The sequence below is a fragment of the Epinephelus moara genome, chromosome 7 (genome assembly GCF_006386435.1).
Source record: "Epinephelus moara isolate mb chromosome 7, YSFRI_EMoa_1.0, whole genome shotgun sequence".
Classification (NCBI taxonomy): Eukaryota; Metazoa; Chordata; class Actinopteri; order Perciformes; family Serranidae; genus Epinephelus; species Epinephelus moara.
In genome coordinates this window covers 41,479,610-41,507,496 of record NC_065512.1, presented here as the reverse complement: position 1 = coordinate 41,507,496, position 27,887 = coordinate 41,479,610, and the positions used below count along the sequence as shown (strand labels likewise).

Sequence of the window (27,887 nt, the reverse complement as noted above, 5' to 3'; positions counted from 1 at the left end):
GAAGCTTAGCTCATTTACTGGGGTTGAATTCCCTGTTGTAGCTGCAGTCAGAGGCTGACAGCTCTTACTGTATGTCCATGTAGTCAGTTTCATTTTCATAACCATTCATTGTAATGTTAGCAGGGTGTTTTTCTTAACTCTGTAGGCTACTGTAGTTTAAAAAGCGAATGCTAAGGCTTGGGATCTGTGAACAATAAGAAAGTTATATTTAAAATTGTACTTATTTGTGCAATTTCAGTATTCAGCATCACTTTATTCACTCTTTTGTTACCTGTGTATTTCTACTATGAATGTAATTTTTTTTCAAAGTAGCATTCTTATTTTAAAATGTACTATATTTATCTTTATAAAAAGCCCAGTAGAAACTTTATTATAACATAGAATGCAAAAAGTGGCAAGAAGGCATACTGTGTCAACCCTATGCAAAAACAAGAAGAGAGAATGAAACAGTCCTCAAACAAGAAAAAAGATTATTTGTCATAATAATAATATACTGTATTATCTTTCTGCAGTACATGCAATTTCAGAACACATGCACATGTAATGACATTCATTTTCTAGGCTGTGCATAATTACCATTTCTTTACTCTTTTGTTCATTCTGTGGCTGTTATCCAAATCATTTGACATACTTGTCAGCTGTGCGTCAGCTCTGGGTTATTTCAGGATGTTTCCTAGTAACCTGCACTTTCCCCGTCAAACCAGTTTTAAGACATACCTGCTGGCTGCTGTACTCTTTCTCATGTGATATTTACCTGCCTTGTAGCACAGACAGGAAACACCTCATCTCGGCATATAGGGCACATTAAAACCAATGAACCAACACTGCACTGAACATTTAGAACAGAAACCAGGTGCTCTGTTACCAGGGCCCATTGTGACTGTATGACTGGTTATGAAGCTGCTGCAGTCTCAAGGGTTTCCCCTGGTGTCTTTAGGGACTGAAGAGAAAATGGGATGTGTGAACTGTTGGATCACTTATCCTGCTGTAACATGTCTGTGTGGATCTCTCTTGCTGCTTTAAAACAAAGAATCTGTGAGAGGTATCACATGAAAAAATGTGTTCCCATCAAGGGAATTGATGTTAAAGGAGATCTGATACAAAAAGGTTGTTCAAGCCCACATGTTGCAGTCTGAGGACATTCTGATTCATATTCTTCATGGAGTATAAAAGTTATTTCAAACCAATACAGTGGCAATACATACAATAATACATACAATACATACAACAATGCAAAGCAATTTCCTACCTGTCTGTCTCCAGAGCGTTCCCAGTAGAGGATGTGGTAGTACAGCTCAGGATGATGATCCTTCATTGAACTGTTGGTACTGGTCAGAGGGTCAGTGATGAAAATGTCCAGGTCACTTCCAGCAGGAGAAAGATCCACTTTGCTTGGAGGACCCACAGCAGCTAGTAGGAGCAGCAGTGAGGCAAGGATAGATTATTGTCTGTTTGTAGCCTTTTATTTTGTTAGCTTCAATAGCACAATAGCAAATAATATTTCTCAAATAAGAAGATTTGCTGCTTTTCTTTTTCATACAAGACAGTTAACTAAATATATTTGGGCCCGTCAGACATAACAAGAGTTTTGAGGACAACAGCTGGGACCCGTGGCACATTTTATAAATAAAACAATTCATTGAGAAAATAATTGATGTTCATTTATATGCAAAACAATAGTTAGTTGCAGCCCTAATCAAAACAGCACAGGCTCTTACCTAATATTGTTTCACTCCAGGGCCATCATCACCCTTTTAACAATAGGGGGACCATTTTCAATCTACACCTTTTGTGACCCAACCCTCAGGGGAAGTCCGGGGAAATTCCCTCCTGGTGAATTTTTTAGAAACTTAACAGCTAAACTGTAAATTTCAGAACATTTTCAAACAATGTGTGAGCATCTCTTCCCCCTCCAATATATATTATAAATAATGCCTAGTTCCACCCATTCAGATGAGGTTCATTAAGGTCCCTCTGTTCTTTTTTAAAATGACTATCATGTGCTCTATGATAATTTCTCTTGAGTCTGTAACATTTTCACAGAAGACATTATTCAGTGCAAGCAATACAATGATGGACTGCTTCCTGAACTTGACATGAGCTTTGCATTTGTCTGTGTGGCATTTTGGTGCCCAGTGCAGCACACAGTGCACAGGAGGCAGGTTCATTTAAATGAAGCAGCACAAAGCCAGTTGTTGGTAATTTTTATGGAAACGGGTCTCAAAAGTTACACAAAGAACACGTCTTATAACGTGCCTCTGTCGCTATTTCACTTGAGTCATTTTGTCCACAAGAGCAGACCAAATTCTTGTAGTAATTTAGCTGCAATAATGCTAGGTCACCATATCACTCACAGCACCATCAACATCATTTTGTGGTTGTACACTCTTTGTTCAGTTGCTCTTCTATGCGCCGTCTATCAAAGCGTGTTTGTCTTGATTCTAATGGTTATTGGTGCACCACCTAAGATCACATGCTGCCATAGGCTCATGTGTAAAATGTCTTTCCGGTGAACTTTATGTATCTGCCTGAACATTTAGAAGGACTGATTCTCTCCCTAATCCCAGTGTTCTGCTCTACCTCCACTTGTCTTCATCTCATCCCTCTCTCTCACCATCTTTATCTGGGCAGAACTCCTTCAGCGTCCAGTCGGAGAGACGTCCGTTCACATTAGCTCGTACACGAAGCACGTAGATGCCCAGGTAGTACAGGTTTAACTTTGTGAGGTCACATGACCTATGTGATGTCTCCTCACACACCGTAGACCAGATCGGATTCTTTTTCTTAGACTTCAGTTTGTACTTCCTGAGGGGGCGAGAAACAAAACATGTAAGGCATTAATCATCGTAACTGAAAATACTGGTTGTCATATACTTTATTTAAAAAAAATAAAGGAAATATGAAGAAATTTAAAATATTTGGAACTGTTTGAGTTAGCCTGGGGTGCTAACTCCTTGCTTTGTAAAAAACTAGGCTAGTATAAATCTGTATTTATGTCTGAAACACTGCACAAAAGAAAGACATCTCATTTGTTCATCACATCTAGGGCTGGGCGATATGGACCAAAACTGATATCCCGGTATTTTCAGGCTGAATGGCGATACACGATATATATCCCGGTATTTTCTACGAAGTGGGCTACATGTTCAGTTGCAAGCTGATCCACGACTTAAGTCCCTTGTTAATTTTGCTGCATGTGTTTTTCCACAGCAGGGCAGGTAAAAGAAGTTTACCTGTTGGAGGTGAGCTGTTTGCAGAGGTGCAGTTGGAGCCTGTTGTCTGCAGCTCTTCATCAACATCTCACTGTTTCTGCTTTTACTCTTCCTCCCTGCCGTATTATTACACTTGTCTTAATTGAAGAAAAGCCACTAATACAGTTTAGCTAATTCTGTAATAAACATATTTTAATTCATATAAAGGTCTTAAAAATAAAAGTCCCCCATTATTTTGTTATGTAAAAACTTTTATTGTGAAGCAGCAAAATAAGGAAATATGGAGTTTTTCGAGCAGCAACTTCACACAACTTCTAATATGGCTGATAGCAAACATGAATTAATAAAATAAAGCAGATATGTCAAGTAAAAACAGGATGCAGGAGAGAAACTAAACTCATTCAGATTCAGTTAGAAGCTACAGATGTACTAAGAGCTGAACACACAGAGACTTTTAAAACACTTTTCTCTCTGGTCTTCTGCAGACGGAGGTGAGTAGAGTCTTCCAAAACACGGCTTGTTAGAGGGGGAGGAGTGGGGAGAAGCGGGGTTCACTGCGGTTGACTAGATGCCACTGCTACCCGCTTGACAGCGGGGGCGGCCCGGCTTTTGGATTTATTCCGGAGAAGGAGTAGGTGCGCAACTCGGCGTGGCACTGGGCATCTAAACTGATAATGGAAACACGTTACACACAAAACACAACAACAAATCGGCGCTTGACTGGACGCGGCTAAAAGTTACAGAAGAAAAGGCCCATAGTATTATATGTGTGCGACTGCGGTAACTTCATTCATCTCACAGACTGATTTAGCGTAGCTTGTGCAACATATAAACTGATGTTGCACTGTAGACTAATGAACAGACATTAAACAGAGGAGCAGCTCTGTGTTTCTCTGAGTGTTGATGGAGAACCTGTGAGTGAGTGAGAGGGGCGGAGCTGTGCGGAGAGTGTGAGAGAGGAGAGATGCACACTGGTGTGCGTTATGTGGCACAACTTGACCCTATATCGATACAAACGGTTTTGTCTAAATCTTGCTTGAAAATATATCGGTATATTGTAAAATACCGATATACCGCCCAGCCCTAATCACATCTGAACAAATTTTTGAAGTTGCAATCAATCACATCCCCATCATTTATTATCATCATCATCCAACACTCATCATCCACTCTGCAGTACAGTGACTTTATCTTGTTATGCTAAACTCCCCAAGCATGAGAAACTTTTTTTTTTGCAAGTAAATACTTTAAATTGTTTCCTATAGTTGGTCTTGATTACATTTTGACTCCTAACAAACAGCATTACATTTCTCATGAGAAAGCTGAGCAATGTCAATACATTACTTCAAACCACCAAGGCTCAAAAGATGTTTTATTTCTTACCAGCCACTTAGCCAAACTGAAGTAAACAAACAGCCAAAGAAAATCAAGACTGAGAGTTTAAAGCTACACTACTGTTTCTGTGAGGCTCACTGTGAAGAAAATCAAACTGTAAGATGGCTAAGTGTAGAGATCCTTGAGGTCATTGTGAAGTCAATATAAGATTTGGACAAAGGGTTCTGTCAGAGTAACTTACGGGCGGCAGTAGCTCAGTCCATAGGGACTTGGCTTGGGATTGGGAACCAGAGGGACGCCGGTTCAAGTCCCCGCCCAGATCAAAATATGGAGCGTGGACTGGTAGCTGGAGAGGTTCCCTTGAGCAAGGCACCGAACCCCCCAACGGCTCGGGGCCCCTCACTCTAACGGAGTGAAAACACTGAATTTCCCCCTTGGTGATTAATAAAAGTATATATATATATATATATACATATATATATATATATTTATACCATGGTCTGGGTGAATACTCTTTTCTGATTGGTCGGCAGGTATGCGTTAAAACCCTTTAATGCACACGTAGTTCAGCTAAACTTTATAACTCTAAATTAATCCGCTAACCGGCCTGTAACCATAGCAACATTAACGAGTGCAGCTGTCAAACTGTCAACTGCCGAGGGAAAAAAAAAACACTGCAGCTGTCAAACAACTTCCGAGGGAAAAAACAAACAGAAATGGCTGATTTTAACATTTCTTTTAACTTATTTGGAGAGTAAAAGGATTTTGAGGAATGGGATGCCGCAGAAGAAAACGAAATGGAGAAGGAAAGAAAAAAAATCAAGCAAAAAACGGCACAAGGAACTGACACCTGAAGAGCTTCAAATGATAGAAGAGGAGAAAGATGAGATAAATACAAAAAAGACAACAAAATGGGCAGTTAAGATACTGACAGACTTTCTCTGCCAAAAACAAAAGAACATGGATTTGAATACATACTTGGCAGTCATGCTTAATGACATTTTACTCAAGTTTTATGCCTCGGTTCAGTCCGCTAAGCCTGGCGGTGAGTACAGTGTGGCTAGCTTAATGAGTATCAGAGCTCGTATTAACCGCCACATATCACATTTCAACATAATAAGTGATACAGAGTTCAAATCCAGCAATGCTGTTTTTAAAGCAATGCTGAAATGGTATAGGAAGAGCAGCAAAGACACCAGTGTCCATCATCCTCAGATAACCGAGTCTGACCTGCAGATGATCCGAAATTCAGCCATCCTGTCTCCCGACACTCCTGCTGGCCTGGTGAGGAAGGTCTGGTTTGATATCCAGCTTTGCTTTGTACGGAGGGGCCGAGAAGGCATGATGAGGACGGTGTGGAATATATTAGCCTGGCGCACAATCCAGAGACCAAAAATCATAAAGATCCCACCACCTCGAACAAGGAAAATCTGAGAGGTTTCATGTTTGCCCTGCCTGGGAATCCCTTGTGTCCGGTTCAAAGTTTTAAGAGCTACATCTCCAGATGTCCAGACAACGGCAAGGCCTTCTATCTCCACCCGAGGCGCATCCTGGACACGCAGCTTAATTCCACTCCAAGAGCCGATGGGGGTGAATTACCTCGGGAATATGCTCAAAATGATCTGTGAAGAGGTGAGATATTTGGGCACACACTAAAGCTGATAAAATCATCAATAATTTCTCTTCCCCAAATTATTTATTCAAGTTAATTTCTTTTTTCTTTTATTCAGGTGAGTCTCTCCACACCCCTCTCCCAGATCTACACAAACCACAGCCTGCGGAGCACTGCTGTGAGTCGGCTCTCCAACGCGGGGCTAGAGGGTCGCCAGATTATGTCTGTGACAGGCCACCGGTGTGAGACCAGCCTCAAATCCTACTGGGTCCCGTCCGTATCGGAGAGGAAGACATGGAGCCAGATCTTGTCCTGTCATACCTCCACAAGCACCGTGACGCATCGCCAATCAGTTCATCAGCCCACCAATAAACCAAACGTGCCTATTTCGTTCATAAATTGCACCATTAACGGGAACATGGAATTTCATTTAAATGCTTGACTAATTGTTGATAATTTGCTCATAGCTTCACTGCATGAAAAATCGAAATGAAGCCTATTTTTTTGTCTGATTATTCTAAATTGTTACTAATAGCCTAGTTTATTTTGTGTGTGCTGGTTGAAGGCACGAATTGTTTCAAATTGTTAGCCTATTGAGCCTATTTATTTATTTATTTATTGGTGGCTGAAGGCTAAACCTGTTCCAAATTGTTAATAGACTACTTCTTTATTGCTTGTCAAAGGGTTACATTACACTTACATTACATTTTGTTATCTTTTATAGCCTACTTTATTTGAAATAGAAATTAACCAATTAAATTGATATTTATTGCTTGTTACATTTTGTTATCTGCTTTATTTGAAATAGAAATGAGCCAATTAAATTGATGAATTAACGAACCAATAAATGATCACCTATTTAGTAGCTGTGTCTCTTATTTAACCTAATCAATTTAGCAAATGTCTATCATTGCCTGGTAATCTGATTATCTGCACACTGGGTCACGACTCACTACTTGGTCCGATCATTTTATAAACAATAACCACACTGTGGAATAATTTTGACCTAAATCAAGCTTAATTTAAATTTTTAATAGGCTACTTTTGGCTTTGTTAAAGCGATTGAGCCTCATCCCGTCCTACTGTGACTACTGTAACTGGCGTGGTTGTGAAAGGGACTAGTTTATTCCTTGTCATGACAATGGTAAGCTCTTGCTTCAAAAACTTTCGATTTTGAATACAAAATTTTCACCAAAAGTTGTCAAATCCTTTTATTCCTTTATTCTTGGCAAATGACCATGGTATAAGCGGGTTAATCCACTAGTAGGTGTGTTCCAAACGGTTTTAATGCACTTCGCGGAGGCAACTTCGCCCCCACGTCATGCATTAAAACCGTTTGGAACACACCTACTAGTGGATTAACCCGTATATATACATATACATATATATATATATATATGTATATACACATTTTTTTCAAATAAAATTATATGGTTTTTTTTATGTTGGGAGCATTACAGTGTTTACTGATGTATATGGCAGTTTTACATTTTTTGTTGCAGGCTGAGAGCTTAAAGTGTTTAACATTATCATTCCAAATGTTATTACAATTTCTCCTGTGGGGAACATATATATATGTCTGAACCACATCTCACAGTTGTTGAAATATTTCACTGTGGACCAAAGTCGTGGACCAGCCAACACTGCCCTCCCTTGAACCACATGGCTAACGCTGCCAAAACCTCTCCAGAACATAACTAAACCCCTTTAGACCCTCCTGTTTGTTTTGCAACCAGACCTGAATGCTTATCCAGGATTAGTAATGTTATAGGACAATATGCTCAGCTAGAGATTTACAGGTAAATCACTTAAACCCACATTTAATCTTCATCTTGTCGTAACAAAGTTGTTGCTCAGCTTAAGTGTGGCTGCTTTCTCCTTCTTATAAATTATCTATCTGTGTGAGTGGGACTTACGCAACATATTGTGTGGTGAAGTTGACAGTGTGATTCTTTGCAGAACTCTGGTCCCAATCCCAGCTCAGTGTATAATCGGTGTTCAAGGTGATAATGGTCACATTCTCTGGTGGGGCCAGCTCTGCTCCCACTGAAACAAACAAGGGAGAAACCCACATGACAAAGCTGCAGATGTTGTGACAACAATATTTAATAATTAAATAGAGTAATGCTTAATAATTACTGAGATTTATATAGGCTGCAATCAACAATTCTTGTCCTTGGATTAATCTTCTGATTATTATTTGACCCAACTGTAATGTTACTCAAACCAAACAATTAATAGCTTAGAGAATATTTTTTCACTTCTTCATTAATATCACAATGTAAAGGTACAAGTGTGACTATTTAGTCATTACTCAGAATTTGGGTTTTATTACATCTAGGGATGGTTTGGATATTTTTACAGTGGGGTGGTATGGGGTACTTATCGAAGAAAGTCACCCAGAGTAGATGTTAGTTGTCATTCTCCTGTTTGGAGAAGCAGGCTGGTGTCGGACATGGAAGCTAAGCTTCCCACTGCTGTGGATGGGGGCAGCAGTGAAACATATTTTAGCCCACTGGCAGCAGTGAAACATATTTTAGCCCACGGAAAAAAATCCCACATAAACAAAATCTCTGTCACTTTGTGTGTATGTTATATTGAGAGTATTTTCACTGCTTTAGCTTTTTGACAAACAGCCTGTTTCGACTGGGATGCCGTTAACAGCTTCAGTTCCTCATCTAAGCTGTCATCAAAGCCACCAGAATCTATTGAGAAAAACAGTAATTTTAGCTCGCTGACTAAGGAAGCTGCTCATGTACCGCTACTTCGATCAGTTAGTTAATTTGTATTATTGTGCCACTTCAGTGAATCTGAGCTAACCCTTCTAAACACCAGTAAGTCACACAGTAACACAAACTAATTAACTGATCGAAGCAGCAGTAGACCAGCAGCTCCTACGTTTTGTGATGTTAAATCAGTTTTTCTCTTTGGAGTCTGGCTTTGAAGAGAACGGTATAACAGTTTCATTTTCCAGTTGGAAACTGCTGTCAAACATTAAGGTGAAGCAATGAGAATACGTTCAATATAGTATTAAGTATACACTTAAAATGATATAGAATTTTTTAGGTAGGACCCTTTTTAGGTGGCTAAAATACATGTTGTTGCAGACACCTTCACAGCAGTACATTGCTTAGCTTCCATGCAGCCTGTTCCTCCAAACGGGGTTTATGCCCAGTTTGGACACCAACTGTATGTGATACTGTCTATGGATAAGTACACCGTATAACCTCACAAATCTGAACTATCCCTTTAAACGAAAGGTTGTCATTTTCAAAATGACATGATACAATTCATGTTTATGAGGAGAAGTCATTCATTTTTCTGACTATCTACAATCATTAATAACCAAATATGTGAGCTAGTGAAAGCTGTATGTTTTGTTTGAATTACCAAGATAAACATCCACTGACTAAAGATAAAATTAGTATTTGAAAAGGTTACTATGTCCAAGACTGGTATTTATCTATATTTTTCTTGTTGTCAACAAAATCTCATGAAAAGTCCAAAACCACAATAAATGTGTTAAGCAAGATTTATGGTTGTGCGTAGACCCTACGCACGTTGCCTACGTCGTTGTGAGCATTTTTACTTGTGCGGTGGTGTGTCTGTGTCACTCTGCAGTTACACCTCCAAAACACTAGTCGGCAGCGGAGGTTTCTGTTAAGTGCTGTTAAGTTTAGTTGATTCAAAACACACCCAAAACACACATTAAATATGGCTTAATAGAAACAATTTCAAACACAAATGCACAAATTGGCTTCACTATAAGGCCAGTAATATACTTGCTGCAAACAACGCAACCACATCATGGCTGCCCTTGATTTGCGTTCGTTTGATGAGATCAGACCAGACGGAGTCACTGTCGGAGCAATGGCGGAAACTTTTGAAGAGAGGCTGACAGACCTGGTGCAGAACTACCCGCATCTCTATGATGTTTCCACGCTGTTACATAGTGACATAGTTCTTCTTCCTCATCAAGCATATCAAGGGCATCCATGTTTGTTTACAACACCCACACAGTGCTGCAGCAAGTATATACACAGACACAGCGCATTGTGTACACGTACGTTCGATCAAGCAGCAAGTCTATTATGGCCCTAACTCACAGCACTCACCGACAAACACTTGTCTTTATCTGGATGCATTTTCCCCACCAATACAACATGCTAATGTTATTAGCACAAGCCTATGGCATTTTACATTGTATAAATTAGCCTAGCAACTAGCGAACTTTTCCTCTTCTCATATAAAACCAGGGACAACAGCGACATTTAACAAACGGCACACAATTTGGCTCCATTCCAACTCACAAGACTCACCGACAAAACAACTGTCTAGTACTAAACACGTTTTCCAAACGAATATAGCATATTAACGTTATTAGCACAAGCCTATGATGTTTTACACTGTACAGATTAGCCTAGTGGCCCGCGATCTTTCCCTCTACTCCAGTGTTGGGCAGTAGCGTCACTACAGTAGCGGACGTTTGTAGTTTAACTACATTTCTCAGTAGCTTGGTGGTAGCGTCGCTGTTTTCTGAATCAAGTAACTTCTCAGTAGTTAAGCTCTTTCATTGATCACTTAGCACGGTAGCGTCCACACAAGCTACATTTCCAAAATCATTTCTGAAGCTCAAACGAGGCAGGGATTTCTGTTACGGACTGAAATAAAACTGTCACCGCTACCACACAGAGTCACTTCCGCATAAACCTGACGGGGGACAGCCCTCCATTCCCAAACACCGGCGTTCCGAACGACCCCCACTCCGAAATTGATTTTCAAGTCCATATCGAGTTTCCTGCATCAAACACTGCCGCCCGCTCTCCGGCCGCACTCGCACAATTCTGAAACTCGTTGTACTACAAAAGCTTGAAATGAACGTTCAACTCATTGTTTTTTATTGAAAATATGTCACTGTCTTAATTTATTATGTATAATTTCTCTAGCAGCAAACACATTTAAAGGAGACGCTTGTCAAGTCTTTTTACGCGCGCCGTCCGTGGTGCTGAAATCCCCACTGCAGCTGCCGCTCTCTGCTGACAGCAGCCCGGGGGAGAAAAGAAAGACATTTCTTTGCTCTGTGCTTTCAGAAAATAACCAGGGTTAGGGTAAGAAAGACCAATGGTCTGTACACCAGTCCCACTGTGTTTGCAGGGCATATCAGGCTGTGTGATTATGCGCAAAGTTTGGTTTGACGCATTGGAGCAATTTCATACAATTTCGGACATTTAACTAATTTCAATTCAACATGGTCATTTGCTTAGAGGATTCAGCTGAAGCATAATGAGTGTTATATGTCATTAAGATAAAGTATTTGCTTGTTTTGTGGTTAATTATTAGGGATGGGCAGCACAAGCAAAAACACTTCGAAAATCATGGCAACTATTCGACAATTTTTCGAATAATCTCTCAAATGACTGTGCATACTTGTTGTAGACTTGTGATACGCAAGCTTTGTCTCACAGAGTTTGCACTGCACCTCATTTTTGTTTATTTTGTCTAAGTTGTTCCACATGGAACTTTTAGATGACTGTAGTAGTCTCTGCATGTTTCTCCTGTTTGTAGAAGAGCATCAAACTAGCTGGTAGCCCATCTCACACTATACTGCCCTCGTGCGGTTAGGAGCTGAATTGCATGTCAAATGAAGGGGGGGGGATAAGACGGCGAATAGTAATAGTCGCATTAAAAAATCGATTTTTCAAAAATAAGACGACTATTCGAAATTCGAAAATCATCCCTATTAATTATGCACATAATCCATTTGACCCCATAATGAATGGGATTTTTATTCGTTCCTGCAGACAGAGGCAAAAGGATCAATGCGCAGCCTCCGTTTCCCAGCCTCCGTTTCCTTTGCGTCCGTCTCGTTCATTCAAACTTTGTAAACACGGTTGGGATTTGTAAGGGACATGTGTATGCTGCTCACTATAAAATGTGTTTACTAAAATGTGTTTACTAGCCTCATTTCTAGTCAAAACAAATCTCTTGAAATAAGTATGAAAATCTGCCCATGGAGCAAGTTTTTTTTTCTTATTGCAAGCAAAAAAAAAAAACTTGCTCGCTCCATGGACAGATTTTTTTTGTACTTATTTCAAGTGAAAATTGTCTAAAAAATAGTTACTTTTTAGGTGATGAGTCTTATTTCAATTGTAATGAGATTTGTTTTGACTAGAAATAAATATTCTTGGTAAGATTTTGAGTTTTTGCAGTGTACATACACATACATACACGCATGTACGTTTTTGACCATGTTGTGACTGTTTGAAGCAGGTCTTCATTCTTGCTGTTGTGGTTTGAGTCGTGTTGGGAGTTAGTGCAGCTCACTGTTCAATAAACAATTGAACTTAACTTTTTTACCTGCCTATCTGTTTGACTGACAGTTTTATTTATCAGTAAGATAACACTGACTTGGCACGAAGTTGGTTCAATTTAGGAAAAAAGCTTGGATGTAGTTGCATTAGTTACTTTCATTTTGCTGTAGCTTAGCTTGCTACATTTCTGAGGGTGATAGCTTTGATGTAGTGAAGCTTCATTTAATATTAGAGTAACTAGTAGCTTAGCTCACTACACTTTCCAAGTAGCTTGCCCAACACTGCTCTACTCATATAAAGCCAGGGACAACAGCGACATTTAACAAAGGTAACGGCACTCAATTTGGCTCTATTATAACTCACAAGATTCACCGTCAAAACAACTGTCATACTAAACACGTATCCAAAGAAATTCAAAATGCTAACGTTATTAGCGCCAGCCTATGGCATTTTACATTGTATAAATTAGCCTAGCGATATGAAGCCATGATAAATCCCTACATATAAATCCCTGAAGGATAAATTACACACAAGACTTAAAATGCTATTTTAGTGGAGGGTTTATTGTCTTCACAATTTAATGTTTCTTATCTGTGAAATACAAGTAAATACAAGCTTCATTTCCACTGAAGGAAAAGGTGTCAGTATACAGACACAGACAGAAGGTCTGCATCACTGCCACGCGTAATTCTGGGGAGGTGCACGTCAGGCTACGGTGAAGGCTTTACGTCGACGTGGAGCCTACGCCATAGCTACGGCGTTGATTCAAAGCATAAGTATAAATGAACTTTTAGTCTCTCAATACTTTCTGACTGACTTTCTGACTGTGGCACTCAACCCCAAGCCCACTGGTTCTTCCTGAAGACAGAAATCTTTAAGAACAACTCATAAATTTCAAGTTTCATTTTTTAAAAAGGTTCGATAACTTCCTGAAACAGCTGGTCACTGCAGTTGTCAGCAAACATTACTCAAACAAGAGGAAATTGTGCATTTTTTGAGGTTTGTTGGTGTTGGATTATTATACATGTGCTGCTCCAGTGAGTACTTCAGGCAGGACGGTGTGTGTGTGTGGGTTGAGACTGTGTGTTCATGATAATGTCCTAATATGTTATTTAACAGTGTGGCTCATTGATGTGTTTATAGATTTGGTCAACAATGAAGTTCCCTTTCGGTCGGTACACTCGGTACAACACATTAGTATGGGGATTGCGTCCTCATGAGACCAACCTGAAGAAACTTTTTCAACACGCCTGTCAAGGCCAATGAGACTGTCGCAGGCAGGGGAAGTCCCGCCTTCCCTTGGGGCTATAAAATACCCTGCACGTCTCATTTCCTCAATCTTATTGCACTTCACCTTGCATAACCTGAGTATTGCAGAACACTTGCTAGCGATTTAACTGTCCACAGGAGGTGAGCTCGCTCCCTACCCAGGGCGTCGCTATCAAGGCTGTTTCTGCGTTGCACTTGTTTAGCTTGCTAACTTGCCGCTCTCTCGTTTAGCCTGGCTCTCCCCGGGATGGCGGGGGAGACGAACGGGCAGGGTGCACCCGTTGTCTCCCTGCAATTTATGGACTCTCGACCCACAGGGCTAAACCGAGAGATGCCTCACTTACAGTTTGCTCCGGTGTTGAAAAAACCCTGGTTAAGCATACAGTTGCACCCAAGCACACACATACAGCCCCCTGCACTCACAAATCCCGAGTCACCGGGGCCGACATCGTCACTTGTTGTTTATGCCACAAAAGGAAAATGTTGTCCTTGTGCAGTTACCAAAGAAACAGTGACATGTTTTTGTGTTCACAATGTTCAGAGCTCCCATGTGTTAATAAAGGGCTGTTTTCGCCCCACTCAAAAACTTCATATGGCGGAAATAAACGAGGAGACAACACCTCGTCCGCACACTCAATCACTCTCTCAAATTCCGCTCGGCAGGTGTGCGGGCCTACCAGCAGAGGGCGCTATCATACCACAAATGATTATGCTCGGCAGGCTGGCCGCAAGGCAGGCCCCCTGGCGCGCATGCGCAGCGTCAAAGTGGATTATGGGAACTGTAGTTCACGGCTACAGACTCCAATTCCTAAAGCGTCCTCCGCTATTCAGAGGCATTGTGGTATCAGCCATACATCCGTCCTTGGCCCCAATACTGAGAGAGGAAATTCAAACACTTTTGGCGAAACAAGCAATAAGGGCTGTCCCCATGAAAGAGACTCAGTGCGGATTTTACAGCCGCTACTTCATCATTCCAAAAAAGGACGGGGGCCTCCGTCCGATCTTGGATCTGAGGAAGTTAAACAGACACCTGAGGAAATTCAAATTCAGGATGCTCACCTTACATCAGGTGATGCAATCTGTCCGACCGGCGGATTGGTGTACTACAGTGGACCTAAAGGACGCATATTTTCACATAGCAATACTGCCAAAACACAGACAGTTTCTGCATTTTGCTTACGAAGGCACTGTGTACGAATACCAAGTTCTGCCATTCGGCTTGTCTCTCGCGCAGCGCATCTTTACCAAATGCCTGGAAGCAGCGCTAGCGCCTATCAGGAGTCAGGGTAAATGGGTCCTCGACTATCTGGACGATCTATTAGTTCTGGCGGACTCGGCTCATCAGGCAAATGTCCACACAGCCAGATTAATGGGGGTTTGTAATAAACCGAGAAAAGAGCTCTCTCACTCCCAGTCCGAAAGTCTGTTTCCTGGGCCTGGATTTGGACTCCGTGGACAATCGAGCCAGGTTGTCATCCCGGAGAATTTCCGCTTTCAATCGTTGTCTGTCGCAGTTTCAACTGCATCACATTGTCCGTCTCCGTCAGTGTCAGCAACTGCTGGGATTTATGGCCTCAATGATTCCAGCTGTGCCTCTGGGCCTGCTATTAATGAGGAAATTCCAGCGCTGGGTGCATGCAAAACAATTATTCCCCGCCCACCGAAGCGGCGAGAGGGTGCGGATCACACCCACATGCATGGACGCTCTGCTCCCGTGGAGAAACTCTGCGCATCTGAGCAAAGGAGCGCCTCTTGGACGGGTCCTCTCGCGTGTTCTGGTCACCACAGACGCCTCAAAATGGGGCTGGGGAGGCATTTGCAGGAACGTTCACGTGAACGGGTCCTGGACGGATGAGGAAAGGACATGGCACATCAATACGCTGGAGTTATACGCTGTATTTCTGTCACTGAAGCATTTTTACAGGGCAGGTCTGCTGGCCGGCCACCATGTTCTGGTGCGCAGCGACAATGCATGCGTAATTGCGCACATAAACAAACAGGGAGGGACACGCTCTCTCCCACTGCTCTCTCTCTCCCACAGTCTGCTTTCATGGAGCAACAGGCACCTGTTGTCTCTCAGAGCGACACACATCCCGGGAGTGTTGAACAGCGGAGCGGACCTCCTCTCCAGGGGCTTTCCCTTGGCGAGAGAGTGGAGACTCCACCCGGAAATAGTGGAACAGATCTGGGAACGGTTCGGCAGGGCCTCCGTAGATCTCTTTGCCTCAAAAGAAAACACACATTGTCCCATGTTCCTCTCGCTACGGGACAGGAGCGCGCCTCTCGGGTTAGATGCGCTAGCCCATCAGTGGCCGCGGACGGTCCTGTATGCGTTTCCTCCGGTGGCTCTGATTCAGACCACACTGGAGCGCGTGCGCCTAAAGGGATTAACTATGATCCTGATCGCTCCTCGCTGGCCCAGGAAGGTGTGGTTTGCAGAGATCGTGGCGCTGTTGAATGGGGAGCCCTGGTGCATCCCTGTGCGCAGAGACCTGCTGTCCCAGGCCCAGGGACAGATATGGCACCCGCGGCAGGACATTTGGGGTCTGTGGGCCTGGCCCCTGAAAGGGAGAACCTGACGGCTGCAGGTTTACCAGATAATGTGATCAATACGATCCAAAGTGCCAGAGCGCCATCCACACAGGGACTGTATAGGCTCAAGTGGCGTGCTTTTGAGGCTTGGTGTGTGGAGAGACACATCTCTCCTTTTCAGAGCTCTGTGGTGGAGATTTTATCTTTTCTTCAGGAATTGTTAGAGAAAGGGCTTTCCTCCTCCACGATAAAAGTGTATCTTTCAGTCATTTCTGCCTGTCATGTGGGGTTCAAGGGAAGTCCCCTGGCTCTCATCCCCTGGTGATGCGTTTCATGAAAGGTGTGCTTCGAAAAAGGCCGATGCGCAAAACCGTGGTCCCTCAGTGGGACCTCACGTTGGTTTTGGACGCGCTGTGTGACGCGCCTTTTGAGCCGCTGCAGTCTATCGGCATTGACATGCTTTCATATAAGACTGCACTCTTATTGGCCTTGTGTTCAGTAAAACGCATAGGGGATTTACATGCTCTCTCTGTTCATCCGTCGTGCACGCAGACAATTTTATTGTCTGGATGTGACAGCTAAGGATGTCACTCAGTCTGTGCTCTCAGCAGGGAGGTGATGTAACTGACATCATGGTCGCTGCTGAGCTAGATCTTCTCAGTCGAGCTGCAGGGCGTCTCGGGGCGTGATGATAGGTCCTACTAATGTGTTGTACCGAGTGTACCGACCGAAAGGGAACTGGAGGTTATGAATATAACCAATGTTCCCTGAGGGAGGGAAACGAGGTACAACACAAGTTAGCCCCTCACCGCCTTTCTCATTAGGCTCGGTGAAGTACAGTTTAGATTGAGGAAATGAGACTGTGCAGGGTATTTTATAACCCCAAGGGAAGGCGGGACTTCCCCTGCCTGCGACAGTCTCATTGGCCTTGACAGGCGTGTTGAAAAAGTTTCTTCAGGTTGGTCTCGCGAGGACGCAATCCTCCTCCTCTAATGTGTTGTACCTCGCTTCCCTCCCTCAGGGAACATTGGTTATATTCATAACCTCCAGTTTTATGGCTCAGAGGGATAAGATATATCAGGTTTTTGATAGACATATTATACTTATTAGTATGAATTAGTTAATCATTGGTGGTTTGGGTCTGCACATGGCTGACAATAGTAAAAAATGTAGAATATCATCAGACATATCCTTTTACAAGTCTGTATGTTGAAGTTAATAAATTACAGGCTTCAGGAGATGCACAAAATGCAAACACAGTATTGTTGTCAGTGTGACCCTCTGACAGAAAAACCTGAGATCACACTGTTGCCACAAACCACACAACACTGGAAGTGAGACTGGAAAAATTTAGCCTGAGCCTGAGAAAAACAACAGGTGTTTACAATGGTGACCCTTACACTTATAAATGGTATTAACCATTAGGGCTGCAACGATTAGTTGACTAATCGATGACCAATCGACTATACAAATAATCGGTGACTATTTTAGTAGTGGAATAATCGGTTTGAGTCATTTTTCATAGAAAAGTACTGTAAAAGTACCCCAAATACTCTTATTGCAGCTTCTTATGTTCAGATATTGGAAGCTTTACACACTCTCCCATGATGGTGAACTAAAACCCTTTGGTGTGAGTATGAAACAAGACATTAGATGACATAATTTTGGGGTTTGGGAGAGACAGACCGACGTTTTTCAACATTTTAACACATTTTTCAATAAAATGATTAGTTGACTAATCGAAGAAATAATCGACAGATTAGTCGACAATGAAAATAATCGTTAGTTGCAGCCCTATTAACCATTCATCAAATGTTTATTTACTGTTTATAAATGCCAGTTAGTGGGACTTACAGTTAAGTTAGGTTTTAGTTTAACTAACTGTGTACTTAGAAGACTGGAGTGAATTAAACACATTTTATGTTGTTTTAAAGCAACAGAGGTCTGTGTTTTAAAGTTGCATTTCCTGATCTTGGGTATAACTTGTTTTAATTTGTCTTTTGTTTTTTAGAGAACCATTTGGAAACAGTAATTTAAAAATACAAATGTTGCCAGCTGGAATACCTATCCTTTGATGCTAAGAATCTAGTGAGTGCACACAATACCCAGAGAAAACAGACAAACACAGAATATTAATAAGGTCCATAAGAAAACCAAAAGGAGAACAACATAAAGTATGCTAATTTGGTCTGAGACTTAAGGGAAGAACCATTCTGGAAAGTTCAGCTAGATCTGGTGTACACAACACTGTGACCTCAAGAAAGAGGAACAAATCAAAGACACAAAGAATCACTATGAGTAATTGTTGCCCTTTAAGACACCTGCGCATAGAGAAGAATTGTATTTCACCATCTGTACTGCAGGAACATTATAACTCAAAAGCAACCCAGTAACACTTGTGGGCCCAAAAGGAGGAAACTTTTTTTTTTTTGTCTCCTGCATGACTGGGCCAGTACTGTTCCGGTATGACAAAAACAGGAAATATTTGAGGAAGGAAAAAAGGGAGTTTTGGGGAGGAGGTTGGCTCCTTTCAGTGCTGTCTGTGTGGTTTGTGTGTGTCTAAGCTTGTTAGGTCTCTTATGAACTACTGCGGATTTTTGGCAAATGAGTTTACATATTTTCCTTACAGACCCAGTTCCTTTCACTCTTTTTCTTGTGAAATTCTTTTTTATCTGTCTATCTCATACCAAATTCTCATCCACAGTACGATCAAAATCACACATATTTCATTCCACCCTAAATCAAACATTAATGGTTTATTCCTCAGCCTTGACATGACTCAGAAACAGCCCCATAACAACTACAACACGGAAGTAACTCTGGACAATAAATAACATGTCTGAATGAGGCAAAATGCCTTCAACAGCACAAAGCTACATTTACACAGGTATCCTCAGTTGTCTGACTCATTAATATCGGAACCAACCAGGTCTGATTTTTTTTATGTCTACAGCATCATTCTGCGTAACAGTTAGCTGCTTCTGTTGGGAGAGTGTGTAGTATATGTTAAGAGAAGTGGCCCTTTGGAGCAATATGTGCATTTGTTATTGGGATAATAGGCTGTTGTAGAGATAGGCTTTCAGTCCACTAGCTCTATCAGCAGCTATTGCTGGTAGCTCTGTGGAGAGGGAGTCGTGGGTGCGACTGCGAGAGGGGTTGTGATGTAGAGGGTTTCACGGAGGAACCTCCAAACCTTAGGACAGTGATACTCAACTTGTGGCTCATGGGCAAAATGTGGCCCGCAAAAGGTTGCCAGGTGGCCCACCGTCCATTTTCTAATTCAGGATGAAAATAAATAAATTCGCACTGGAAATCTTTTTTGAACTTTTAATGTAAATAAGGTGCCAGATTACAGTAAGAAAAAGCAGTAAAATAGAGCTTGTTCATGAAAAAAATGCCAGAGGAGGATCCCTGTGACCCTATGGCAAAGGTCTGGGCTAATTATTGATATATCAAGAATTACTGTTTATTAAGTTTGCAAAAGTGGCCCCCCAGAAAAGCAAGTTGAGTATGTCTTAAGATGTCCAGGGCAACATTCCCACATCTCTGTCTGCACCTCATGACAACACTGTCATGGCATGTAGGCAACTCAGGTAATCAGACTCTATTGGCTGGTGAATAAGGCAGCCTACAGCAGCAGTGATATGGCTATGGCAGCCCTCTGTAGTTTCAAAGGACTGCTGTGACACTGAATGTTGAGTGATTTGTGCCTATGTAGAAAAACCATGGATGTATGGGAAAAATACATACGTTAGCCTAAGTGAGTCTAATACCAAGTTTTATAATTGATGGTAGCATTAGAAAAACCTGTGGTTAGTGTTGAAAACAAAAGGTTACTAAAAACCCTGACGGCTGCCCCTCATTGATCTGTCCTAGACTGTGAGCAACAGCATTAGAATGCAGATGTCCACTGATAAATCTGTCTGGCTGATTAATCTGCGCCAACAGGACTTTTTACAATTTATATGTTGGTGTAACTTGGTTCCATCAGTGGCTGACGGCACAACCTCCACCAGTCACGCAGGGCCATATCCCCAACTGGAGCTGAGGAGAGGAGGGGGGATGTGTTAATGAGCAGTGGGTTCAGCTCCAGAGAAAGTAGCTCCCTTCTGCTGTGTGACTGTGTCTCAACAACAACAGCAACAGCGAGGAAAGTGCAATAGTGCTACCACGCCAGAGTGAAAGTCTGTGAGTCTGTGAATGAGTAACTGCAGCCACTTTTCCTTTGGGGAGATAATTTGCAGTTGAAAAGGGTAATAAATCGGAATATATTTTATTGCAATACTCAGCATATCACAACATGTTTAAATTGCAATAATATTGCATCATGACTTATGTATAGTGATGATATTGTACCGTGGGGTCTCTGGTGATTCCCACCCCTACAAATTACTCCACTCTAAAGTAGCTTATTACAAATGACATTTTCATTTTTTTCTGGCCTTTTAAACAACAATACAGAAGATCCTCGGACTGGGTATCGGCGCCGATCACGTTATTTTTACAAAATCAGAATTGGTAATAAAAGATCGGAGGAATCAAATCAACAAAAATGGCCAGGTTTTTCATCTATGTTGTTCATTGTTGCCTCCGCTTTCCAATGTATAAAGTGTGGCGATCCTGTATATTTTATAAATATATATTTTTTTATAAGACAGTGGTTATCAGCTGATGGCTTGCTCACCTCCAGACACACCCACCGGTGCTATCAGCCAGTGGGATGCCTCAATCAGCTGAGCCCAGGTAGACCGACCCCTACATTATGCCACTCCTAGCAGTATGGCGAGAGACGCCGGCAAGTGAGAAATGAGCCAGAAGTCCTCTGCGTATTCGGCCTACCACGGCACTTTACACCGCTCAAAGTCCAGGAAATAGGTGTGCTTCCCTGTGGAATATCATCCATCCCGCCACCGGCCTCACCTCAGATTCCCCGCCACGGATATCAAGGGATCCTAAGGAGACTCCACACCCGAAACAACGCCAGAGCGTTACAGCATTCACCCACGGTCCTGTGAGTTGGCAAAAGCTGGGGGTTACTTTTTGTTTCATTATTCCTTATTTGGAACCTTCGGGCCGGGTTGATTTATTGTTTTGAAACTGAACTGAGTCAGAGCGAACAGTGGATTTTCTTTACTTCCTTGTTTACGAGAAAACCTGGGGTGGAGTTTTCTTTTGTTTAGCGAACTGTGTGGATTGAACTGAATTGAACTGTGATATGTTATTTGGCAATCTTTTTTTTTCTTTTTCTTAATGCTTTGCAAAGTATCAGATCGGACACGGTATTGGACTCGGTTTCAAATAAAGGACTCAGTATCAGATCGGATGCAAAAAAAATGTGATCGGGACAAATACATGTGACAGAAATCTGTCCATCCCTGGTCACCGTTATGCATGGAGGCTCCATACACTAAGTCAAGGTAATGTCACTGAGTACCTGAGATTCTCAGGTTACCTCTGAGGAAAATTAATAGCTCAAAAAACAAAAAATCAATTCTGCCCAGATTTTTGACAGTTGGTGAAATTTTCAGTTCGGTTACAAATTTATACATTTGTTTAGGTATTTATTACTTTAAAAGGAGCTATATGTAAGAAATCTAAAGCAAATAGTCGTAAAAACATCCTAATATGTCACAGAGACTAAGGAATAATGTTAAAATAACATACTGATCTCACCGACAACAATAGTACAGCCAGAATATTCGCATTTAAAAAAATTTTTTTACAATCTGCAAATCATGTTTATGTTTTCAATTTGTGTTTTGGCCTGTTACACCACCCACCGCCGTCTACCAGTCACGCAGTCAGTAGAGTCTCAGGGGGAGACACGACTCATGGCAGTATTTTGAATTTGAGTGCAGTAACCGTTTTGGCCACATTCTTACATACGGCGCCTTTAATTTGGTATTCAGTGAACAAGATTTATTTATCTATTTAGGAATGTATTACTTGCCTTGGATGTTCAGTTCAACAATTATCCAGTTTTAATAAAGTCAAGGACTGTTAACTTTCAACACTGTCAAATTTTTCCTACGGGGTGTGTGGAAGTGATATTGGTCGATTAATCGGCTATTGGCTTTTTCCTGTTCCAAATTATTGTTATTAATTCAACCTTCAAAATCTACCATCAATTGACCTCAATTAGAATGTTCTCAGTGTCACTGTACCTCAGGTTATCAAGGTGTGGCACACGAAATTTTTCCATTTTTAGGGACATTGCTATTAACACTAATAATAATAATAATAATAATAATAATAAAGTAATTTTCAAATAGAACTTTTTATGAAAACAAAAAACCCCCCGATGTGATCAATGTTGCTCTTTTCAGTGAAGGTTTATTTATCACACTCTTTCAGGCATACACAAAATCCTCAGCTAAACATTTGAATGGCATAAGAGCTTCGGTGCTTATACTACTATAATGCACCACTTTCTTATGCAGTGAAAAGTTCCTATCCAGAGAAGTTTCAAAGCAATTGCATCAACATAACCATAGAGACTCACTAGAACTGAATTCCCACTTAGCGAGTGACCTGCACATGGTGCAAGAAGAGAGGGCGAGACCCCACCGCACTTGCCTGATATCACACAGAATTGTCAACCTGTTTCCAGGATTTCCCATGCATTTGTTAATTGGGCTAGCGCGCCAAAATCAAAACATCTGCCGCCACATTTTAATTTTCTATTTCCTGAGGAGTTCTGCCTGCGTTGCCTTCACAGACAAGCAAAAACCTCAGAATTTACACTCAACACATAGATTCGAATTCTGTAGGAAACACTGTGTTACTTAAAGGAGTAAGCATTATTAACAAATGAAACCATCTTAGAGCAGTACAAGGAAACAATACAGGGTGGAAACTAAGTTTCACTTTAATTTTTGGCAGAGCTATTACATCAAAGTACCACTAAAAACAAAAAAAAAACAAATGCCGCTGAAAAGCCAGCTCATTAAGTTAAGTCACATGATGTTTCTGAATAAAAACTTAAAAAGAAAAAAAAAAAGTTGAGGTATTTCTGATTCTGAGCAATTTAATAATAATAACTTCATGAACAAAAATTTGGCCAAAATATAAGACAGCGTTATGTGGTTCATTTGAATTTCAAGGACAGGTGATACAGGGCTCCCAACTGCAACCAAATGGTGACATTTTCCGACCATTTTTGGAGTCAGAGCAAGTATTTTGTTTTACAACTACTCGCTCGTGTGCAAGCCATACATTTAAAAAAAAAAATTTTTTCATGTTGTAAAGCGAAGGAGTGAGTCCGCCGGTGTAGGCTAATGTGTGTGAGAGGGGAAGAGTCCCAGACAGTGATTAGTTCACTGTGAGGATCACATCATCTACACTCATCAGTAGGCTTGTTCGAGATGAACTGCGCCTCGCCTGGAAAATGGACAAGAGCAGGCAGCTGCAGCAGGAGGCGGTAACAACAAGCTGCAGTCAGGTCGGAGGCTGAATTCAAATGTCCACCCTCTGGACCTGCAGGCTGAGGCCTCGCGGACTTCAGTTATACGTAGTGTGACGTATTTCCATCATCACATAAAGTCTGCGAGGGCAGAGACTGCTATGGAATGCCGAATGGACCAAAACGTCTAATTCGACGTCCGCCTTAAGACGTCAAATTGTGTTAAAACGTCAATTTTTAATGTCTTAAGATGTTTGGTCCGTTGCTATTGGTTGGCATCAACATACCCACCCCCTTTTGACGTAAGGCTTCCATGCTCCACCTCCTTTTGACGTAGCGGCTGGGTTGGGCTGTACATATGCCTTTGTTGTGGTCATGTGGTCTCTTGGTAGAGGATACATTTTGCCTACGTACCTGTGATGTGTCTTATGATTAGTATTTGGGACAGTCCATTTCTATGAGGTTGGTGTGTCGGTAATTTTGAACTCTGGTGTCTCCGTTTTCAGTCTTGTCTATTGCGTCCAGTTTTAAAATTAGGAGAAGAGAATTGGAGGATTATGCTGGCAGCTTGAGCTGTCACTGTCACTGTAGCCTAAATGCCGATAAGTAGGCCTAGTCTATTATAACATTTCAGTAGACTAATATTATTTCTTATTAACCTCAATTCAAAGGCTACAAGCTAGGTTGAGTGGGGAATTGTTTTCTCTCTTGCAAAGATTCTTGTATTTACGCCCTCAGAAGGGTCACCCCCTCAGAAATAGACGAAGTGGTAGCACCCAATTAAATTGACGTTTTAACACGGCATTTTCTGTCGTCTTAAGAGGTACAAATTTGACGTCTTAAGACGGACGTCGAATTAGACGTTTTGGTCCATTCGGCATTCCATAGACTGCAAGTGGTTGACAGACAGCCCTCAAGACTGTTTTACTCGTTGCCGTGGAAACATTCAACTATTGCTGCTGTCGTGTTCATATATATGTCATATGAATAGTGCCTACTTATCTGTTCCTGCAGATAACAAGATATAAATCCCATGTATAGCCTTTTTTGTGACTGAACAAAAATATATTAATACATCTCTATATAACAGGCTACACACGTTCAAAAACAGATTTGTTTGTAAATAAGGACAGGACTATACCTCAATAAATTGGGTATTATTGACATTAGAAACCTTCTTTAGTTGTCTTTGGGCCAATTTCTTTAGCCCTGATAGGCTGCAATAATAAAATGTTTTTTGAATCCCTCTACAGCAGGGGTCGGCAAGTAAGTTTGGCCGCGGACCGAATTTTTTCCAAGCAACTGAATGGCGGGCCAAAACATCACATCTTGGGCGAAACCTTTTTTTTCTACCAAACAAAACTTTTTTCCCCTAATCTATACTATTATATGTTGTACAAAAAAGTAATTTAAGAAAGTTATGTTTAAAATAAAGTAACTTGAATTTGCTACAGACTGTTATTAGTGTGTTATTACTGCTTTGTCTCCTGTTCCACTCTGTGGCTGCGTTATAAAGCAGCTTATAATAGTAACCTGCTGATGACAGTTAACAATAAATGTGTATCATTTCCATTTTGAAAATGACTACTTCTTTGAGCCTAACTAACATACTGTAATAATTATTTTATTTAAACATTTACTCTCAGGATTGGATATCCGTATTCTCACGTTACATCCTAACTTGTGCGGAGGTTGCGTTGTGTGCACAGAGACATTAGCTCGGTGTGCCAAATGTTTAGCTATGCCTCTGCCTCCTTCAGCAACAGTGGTAATTGTAACAAGTGTAGCTTATTTGCTGCGTTGGAGGTGAGGCTTAGTGAATTAGAAGCGCGGCTCCGCACCATGGAAAATCATTCAGTAGCTGCGGTAGTTAGCCAGTCCCCTGTAGCCGGTGCGGAGCCACACAGCATAGCCTCTGCTAGCGGTCCTCCGGTAACACCCGTGCAGCCGGGAGGCTGGGTAACTGTTCGCGAGAGGCGCAGCTCCAAGCCGAAGCCCACGGTTCACCACCAGCCTGTTCAGGTTTCCAACCGCTTTTCCCCACTCAGCGACACACCCGCTGACGATAAAACTCTGGTTATTGGCAGCTCTATTCTGAGGAACGTAAAGTTAGCAACACCAGCGGCCATAGTCAAATGTATCCCTGGGGCCAGAGCGGGCGACATTGAGTCAAATTTAAAACTGCTGGCTAAAGCTAAACGTAGATTCAGTAAGATTGTTATTCACGTCGGCGGCAATGACACCCGGATACGCCAATTGGAGGTCACTAAAATTAATATTGCCTCGGTGTGTGAATACGCAAAAACGATGTCGGACTCCGTAGTTTTCTCTGGACCCCTCCCAAATCTGACCAGTGATGACATGTTTAGCCGCATGTCATCATTTAATCGCTGGCTGTCAAGGTGGTGTCCAGCAAACAATGTGGGTTTCGTTAATAACTGGCAAACTTTCTGGGGAAAACCTGGTCTTATTAGGAGAGATGGCATTCATCCCACTTTGGATGGAGCTGCTCTCATTTCTAGGAACCTGGCAAATTTTATTAGTAATTCAAATCCCTGACAACCCAGAGTTGAGATCAGGACTCAGAGTCGCAGTCCTATACGCTTCTCTGAGCTTCTAGCTCAGTTACCCACCCATAGTTTTCATAGTTTTATACAAACGGTGTTTGTCCCCCGATTACCTAAATGATTTAAATCCAAAATTAAACAAAGAGGAGTTGTGCATAACAACCTCATAAAAATTAAAACCTCTTCTGTGACAGAAAGACAAAACAGGAGAATTAAATACGGACTGTTAAATATCAGGGCCTGTATTCACAAAGAATCCTAAGACTGAAAGTAGCACTTACTGACATCATTTTAAGAAAAATCTTAGAATTCCTCGAATTCTAAGATTTTTCTTAGAATTTTCCCTTGGTAAGATAAAAGTTATTCACAAAGCATCTTAGGCCTTAAGAGAGCTCCTAAGGTGAAAAACTGTTAAGAGGAGGGAGGAGGACGTTTAAGAAGCCTAAGAGTGTCTTAAACAGAGAAGATGGTGGAAAGACAGAGAGGAAGGAGAGATATTCTCTGTATAGGCCTACTGAACGACAGTGACTTAATAAGACGCTACCAGCTTGATCGTGCAGGGATAATGTTTGTGGTTGACCTCATCAGGGATGAGCTTACATTTCCCACCCAGCATAGTAATGCAATAACACCCGCTTTGGATTGCAGCACGTACCAGCGCTTCTCACACTCATCGCTTGTGCGTAAAAGGAGAGGGAACGACGCATTGATTTGTCAGGCAATGCGCTCCCAAGTCTACCTCTTCCCGTGTGCCGTGATCCCGGGACCGAATTTTCCTCTTGAAACTCCTTTGTTCTCCTCCACGAGCTGTGCCAACAGCAGGCACTGCTCTTCTGTCCAGTTCAGCTTTCTCGTTCTTTTTTTTCTCCATTTCGTTCGTTGTTTTGGTCATTCTGCCAAATCAAACCGCTTTTTACAAGGAGGCCAGCAATCACAGTAATTGCTGACAGCTGAGTCTGCAGGGTATATGCAGGAATCCTGTGGTTAATTTCAATACCTTTTAAAGACTTTTTTAAGACCTTCCAAAAATACCTTAAGACCTCATCACCACTTCAAGCTGTCGTTAGCAGCAACGCATCTTTAACTTACTAAACAGTTGTAGTTTGCAATTAAATCTATGGAGCACAAACATACAACAGAACTCAGATAAGATGAGAAGGATTTTTTATTGTCTGTTGCTCCTCTGTTTGGCGCCTGGACGTGCGCCGTCGTGTGATGTCGCACAGGTACGCGCACAGCCCCGAGTGGCAGTCCAAGTGTGCCTACCTACACATTGTTGTTTGTGATAGTCGCGAGGAGGAAAATAAATTATACATTCATGGATACTTTTTGTCAAAGCTTGAATGCCAAGAAAATTTAATACTTCATAAAATCGCGATTAAGATTTTTTAATACTTTTTAAGGGCCTTAATTTTCCGACATTTGATTGATCAACTTTTAATACTTTTTAAGACCCCGCGGACACCCTGGTCTGCGTCCACCATTAATATAAAATAGATTAAAGTAGTAAAATTACCAGCATGGTGAGTAAACATAACAATAAGCAACTCAATATAATAATCGGCATGTGAATGAGGTACGTTCAAACATTTTGAAGCTGTGTAACAATTAATTTAATTTTGCTGAGTTTCATCATCATGACATAAA

At 41.6% G+C, this 27,887-nt stretch overlaps 1 protein-coding gene across 1 annotated transcript in view; it reads right to left on the bottom strand.

Annotated features, from left to right (window-relative positions):
• Positions 1–27,887, bottom strand: part of il10rb (interleukin 10 receptor, beta) — a 52,736-nt gene that overhangs the window by 9,882 nt on the left and 14,967 nt on the right. Inside the window, exons 2-4 of the mRNA XM_050048345.1 lie at positions 8,076–8,205; positions 2,615–2,805; positions 1,250–1,410 (exon numbers count right to left, since the gene is read on the bottom strand). Of these exons, the coding sequence (XP_049904302.1) occupies positions 1,250–1,410; positions 2,615–2,805; positions 8,076–8,205 (482 nt within the window). The remainder of the gene's footprint in view (positions 1–1,249; positions 1,411–2,614; positions 2,806–8,075; positions 8,206–27,887) is intronic.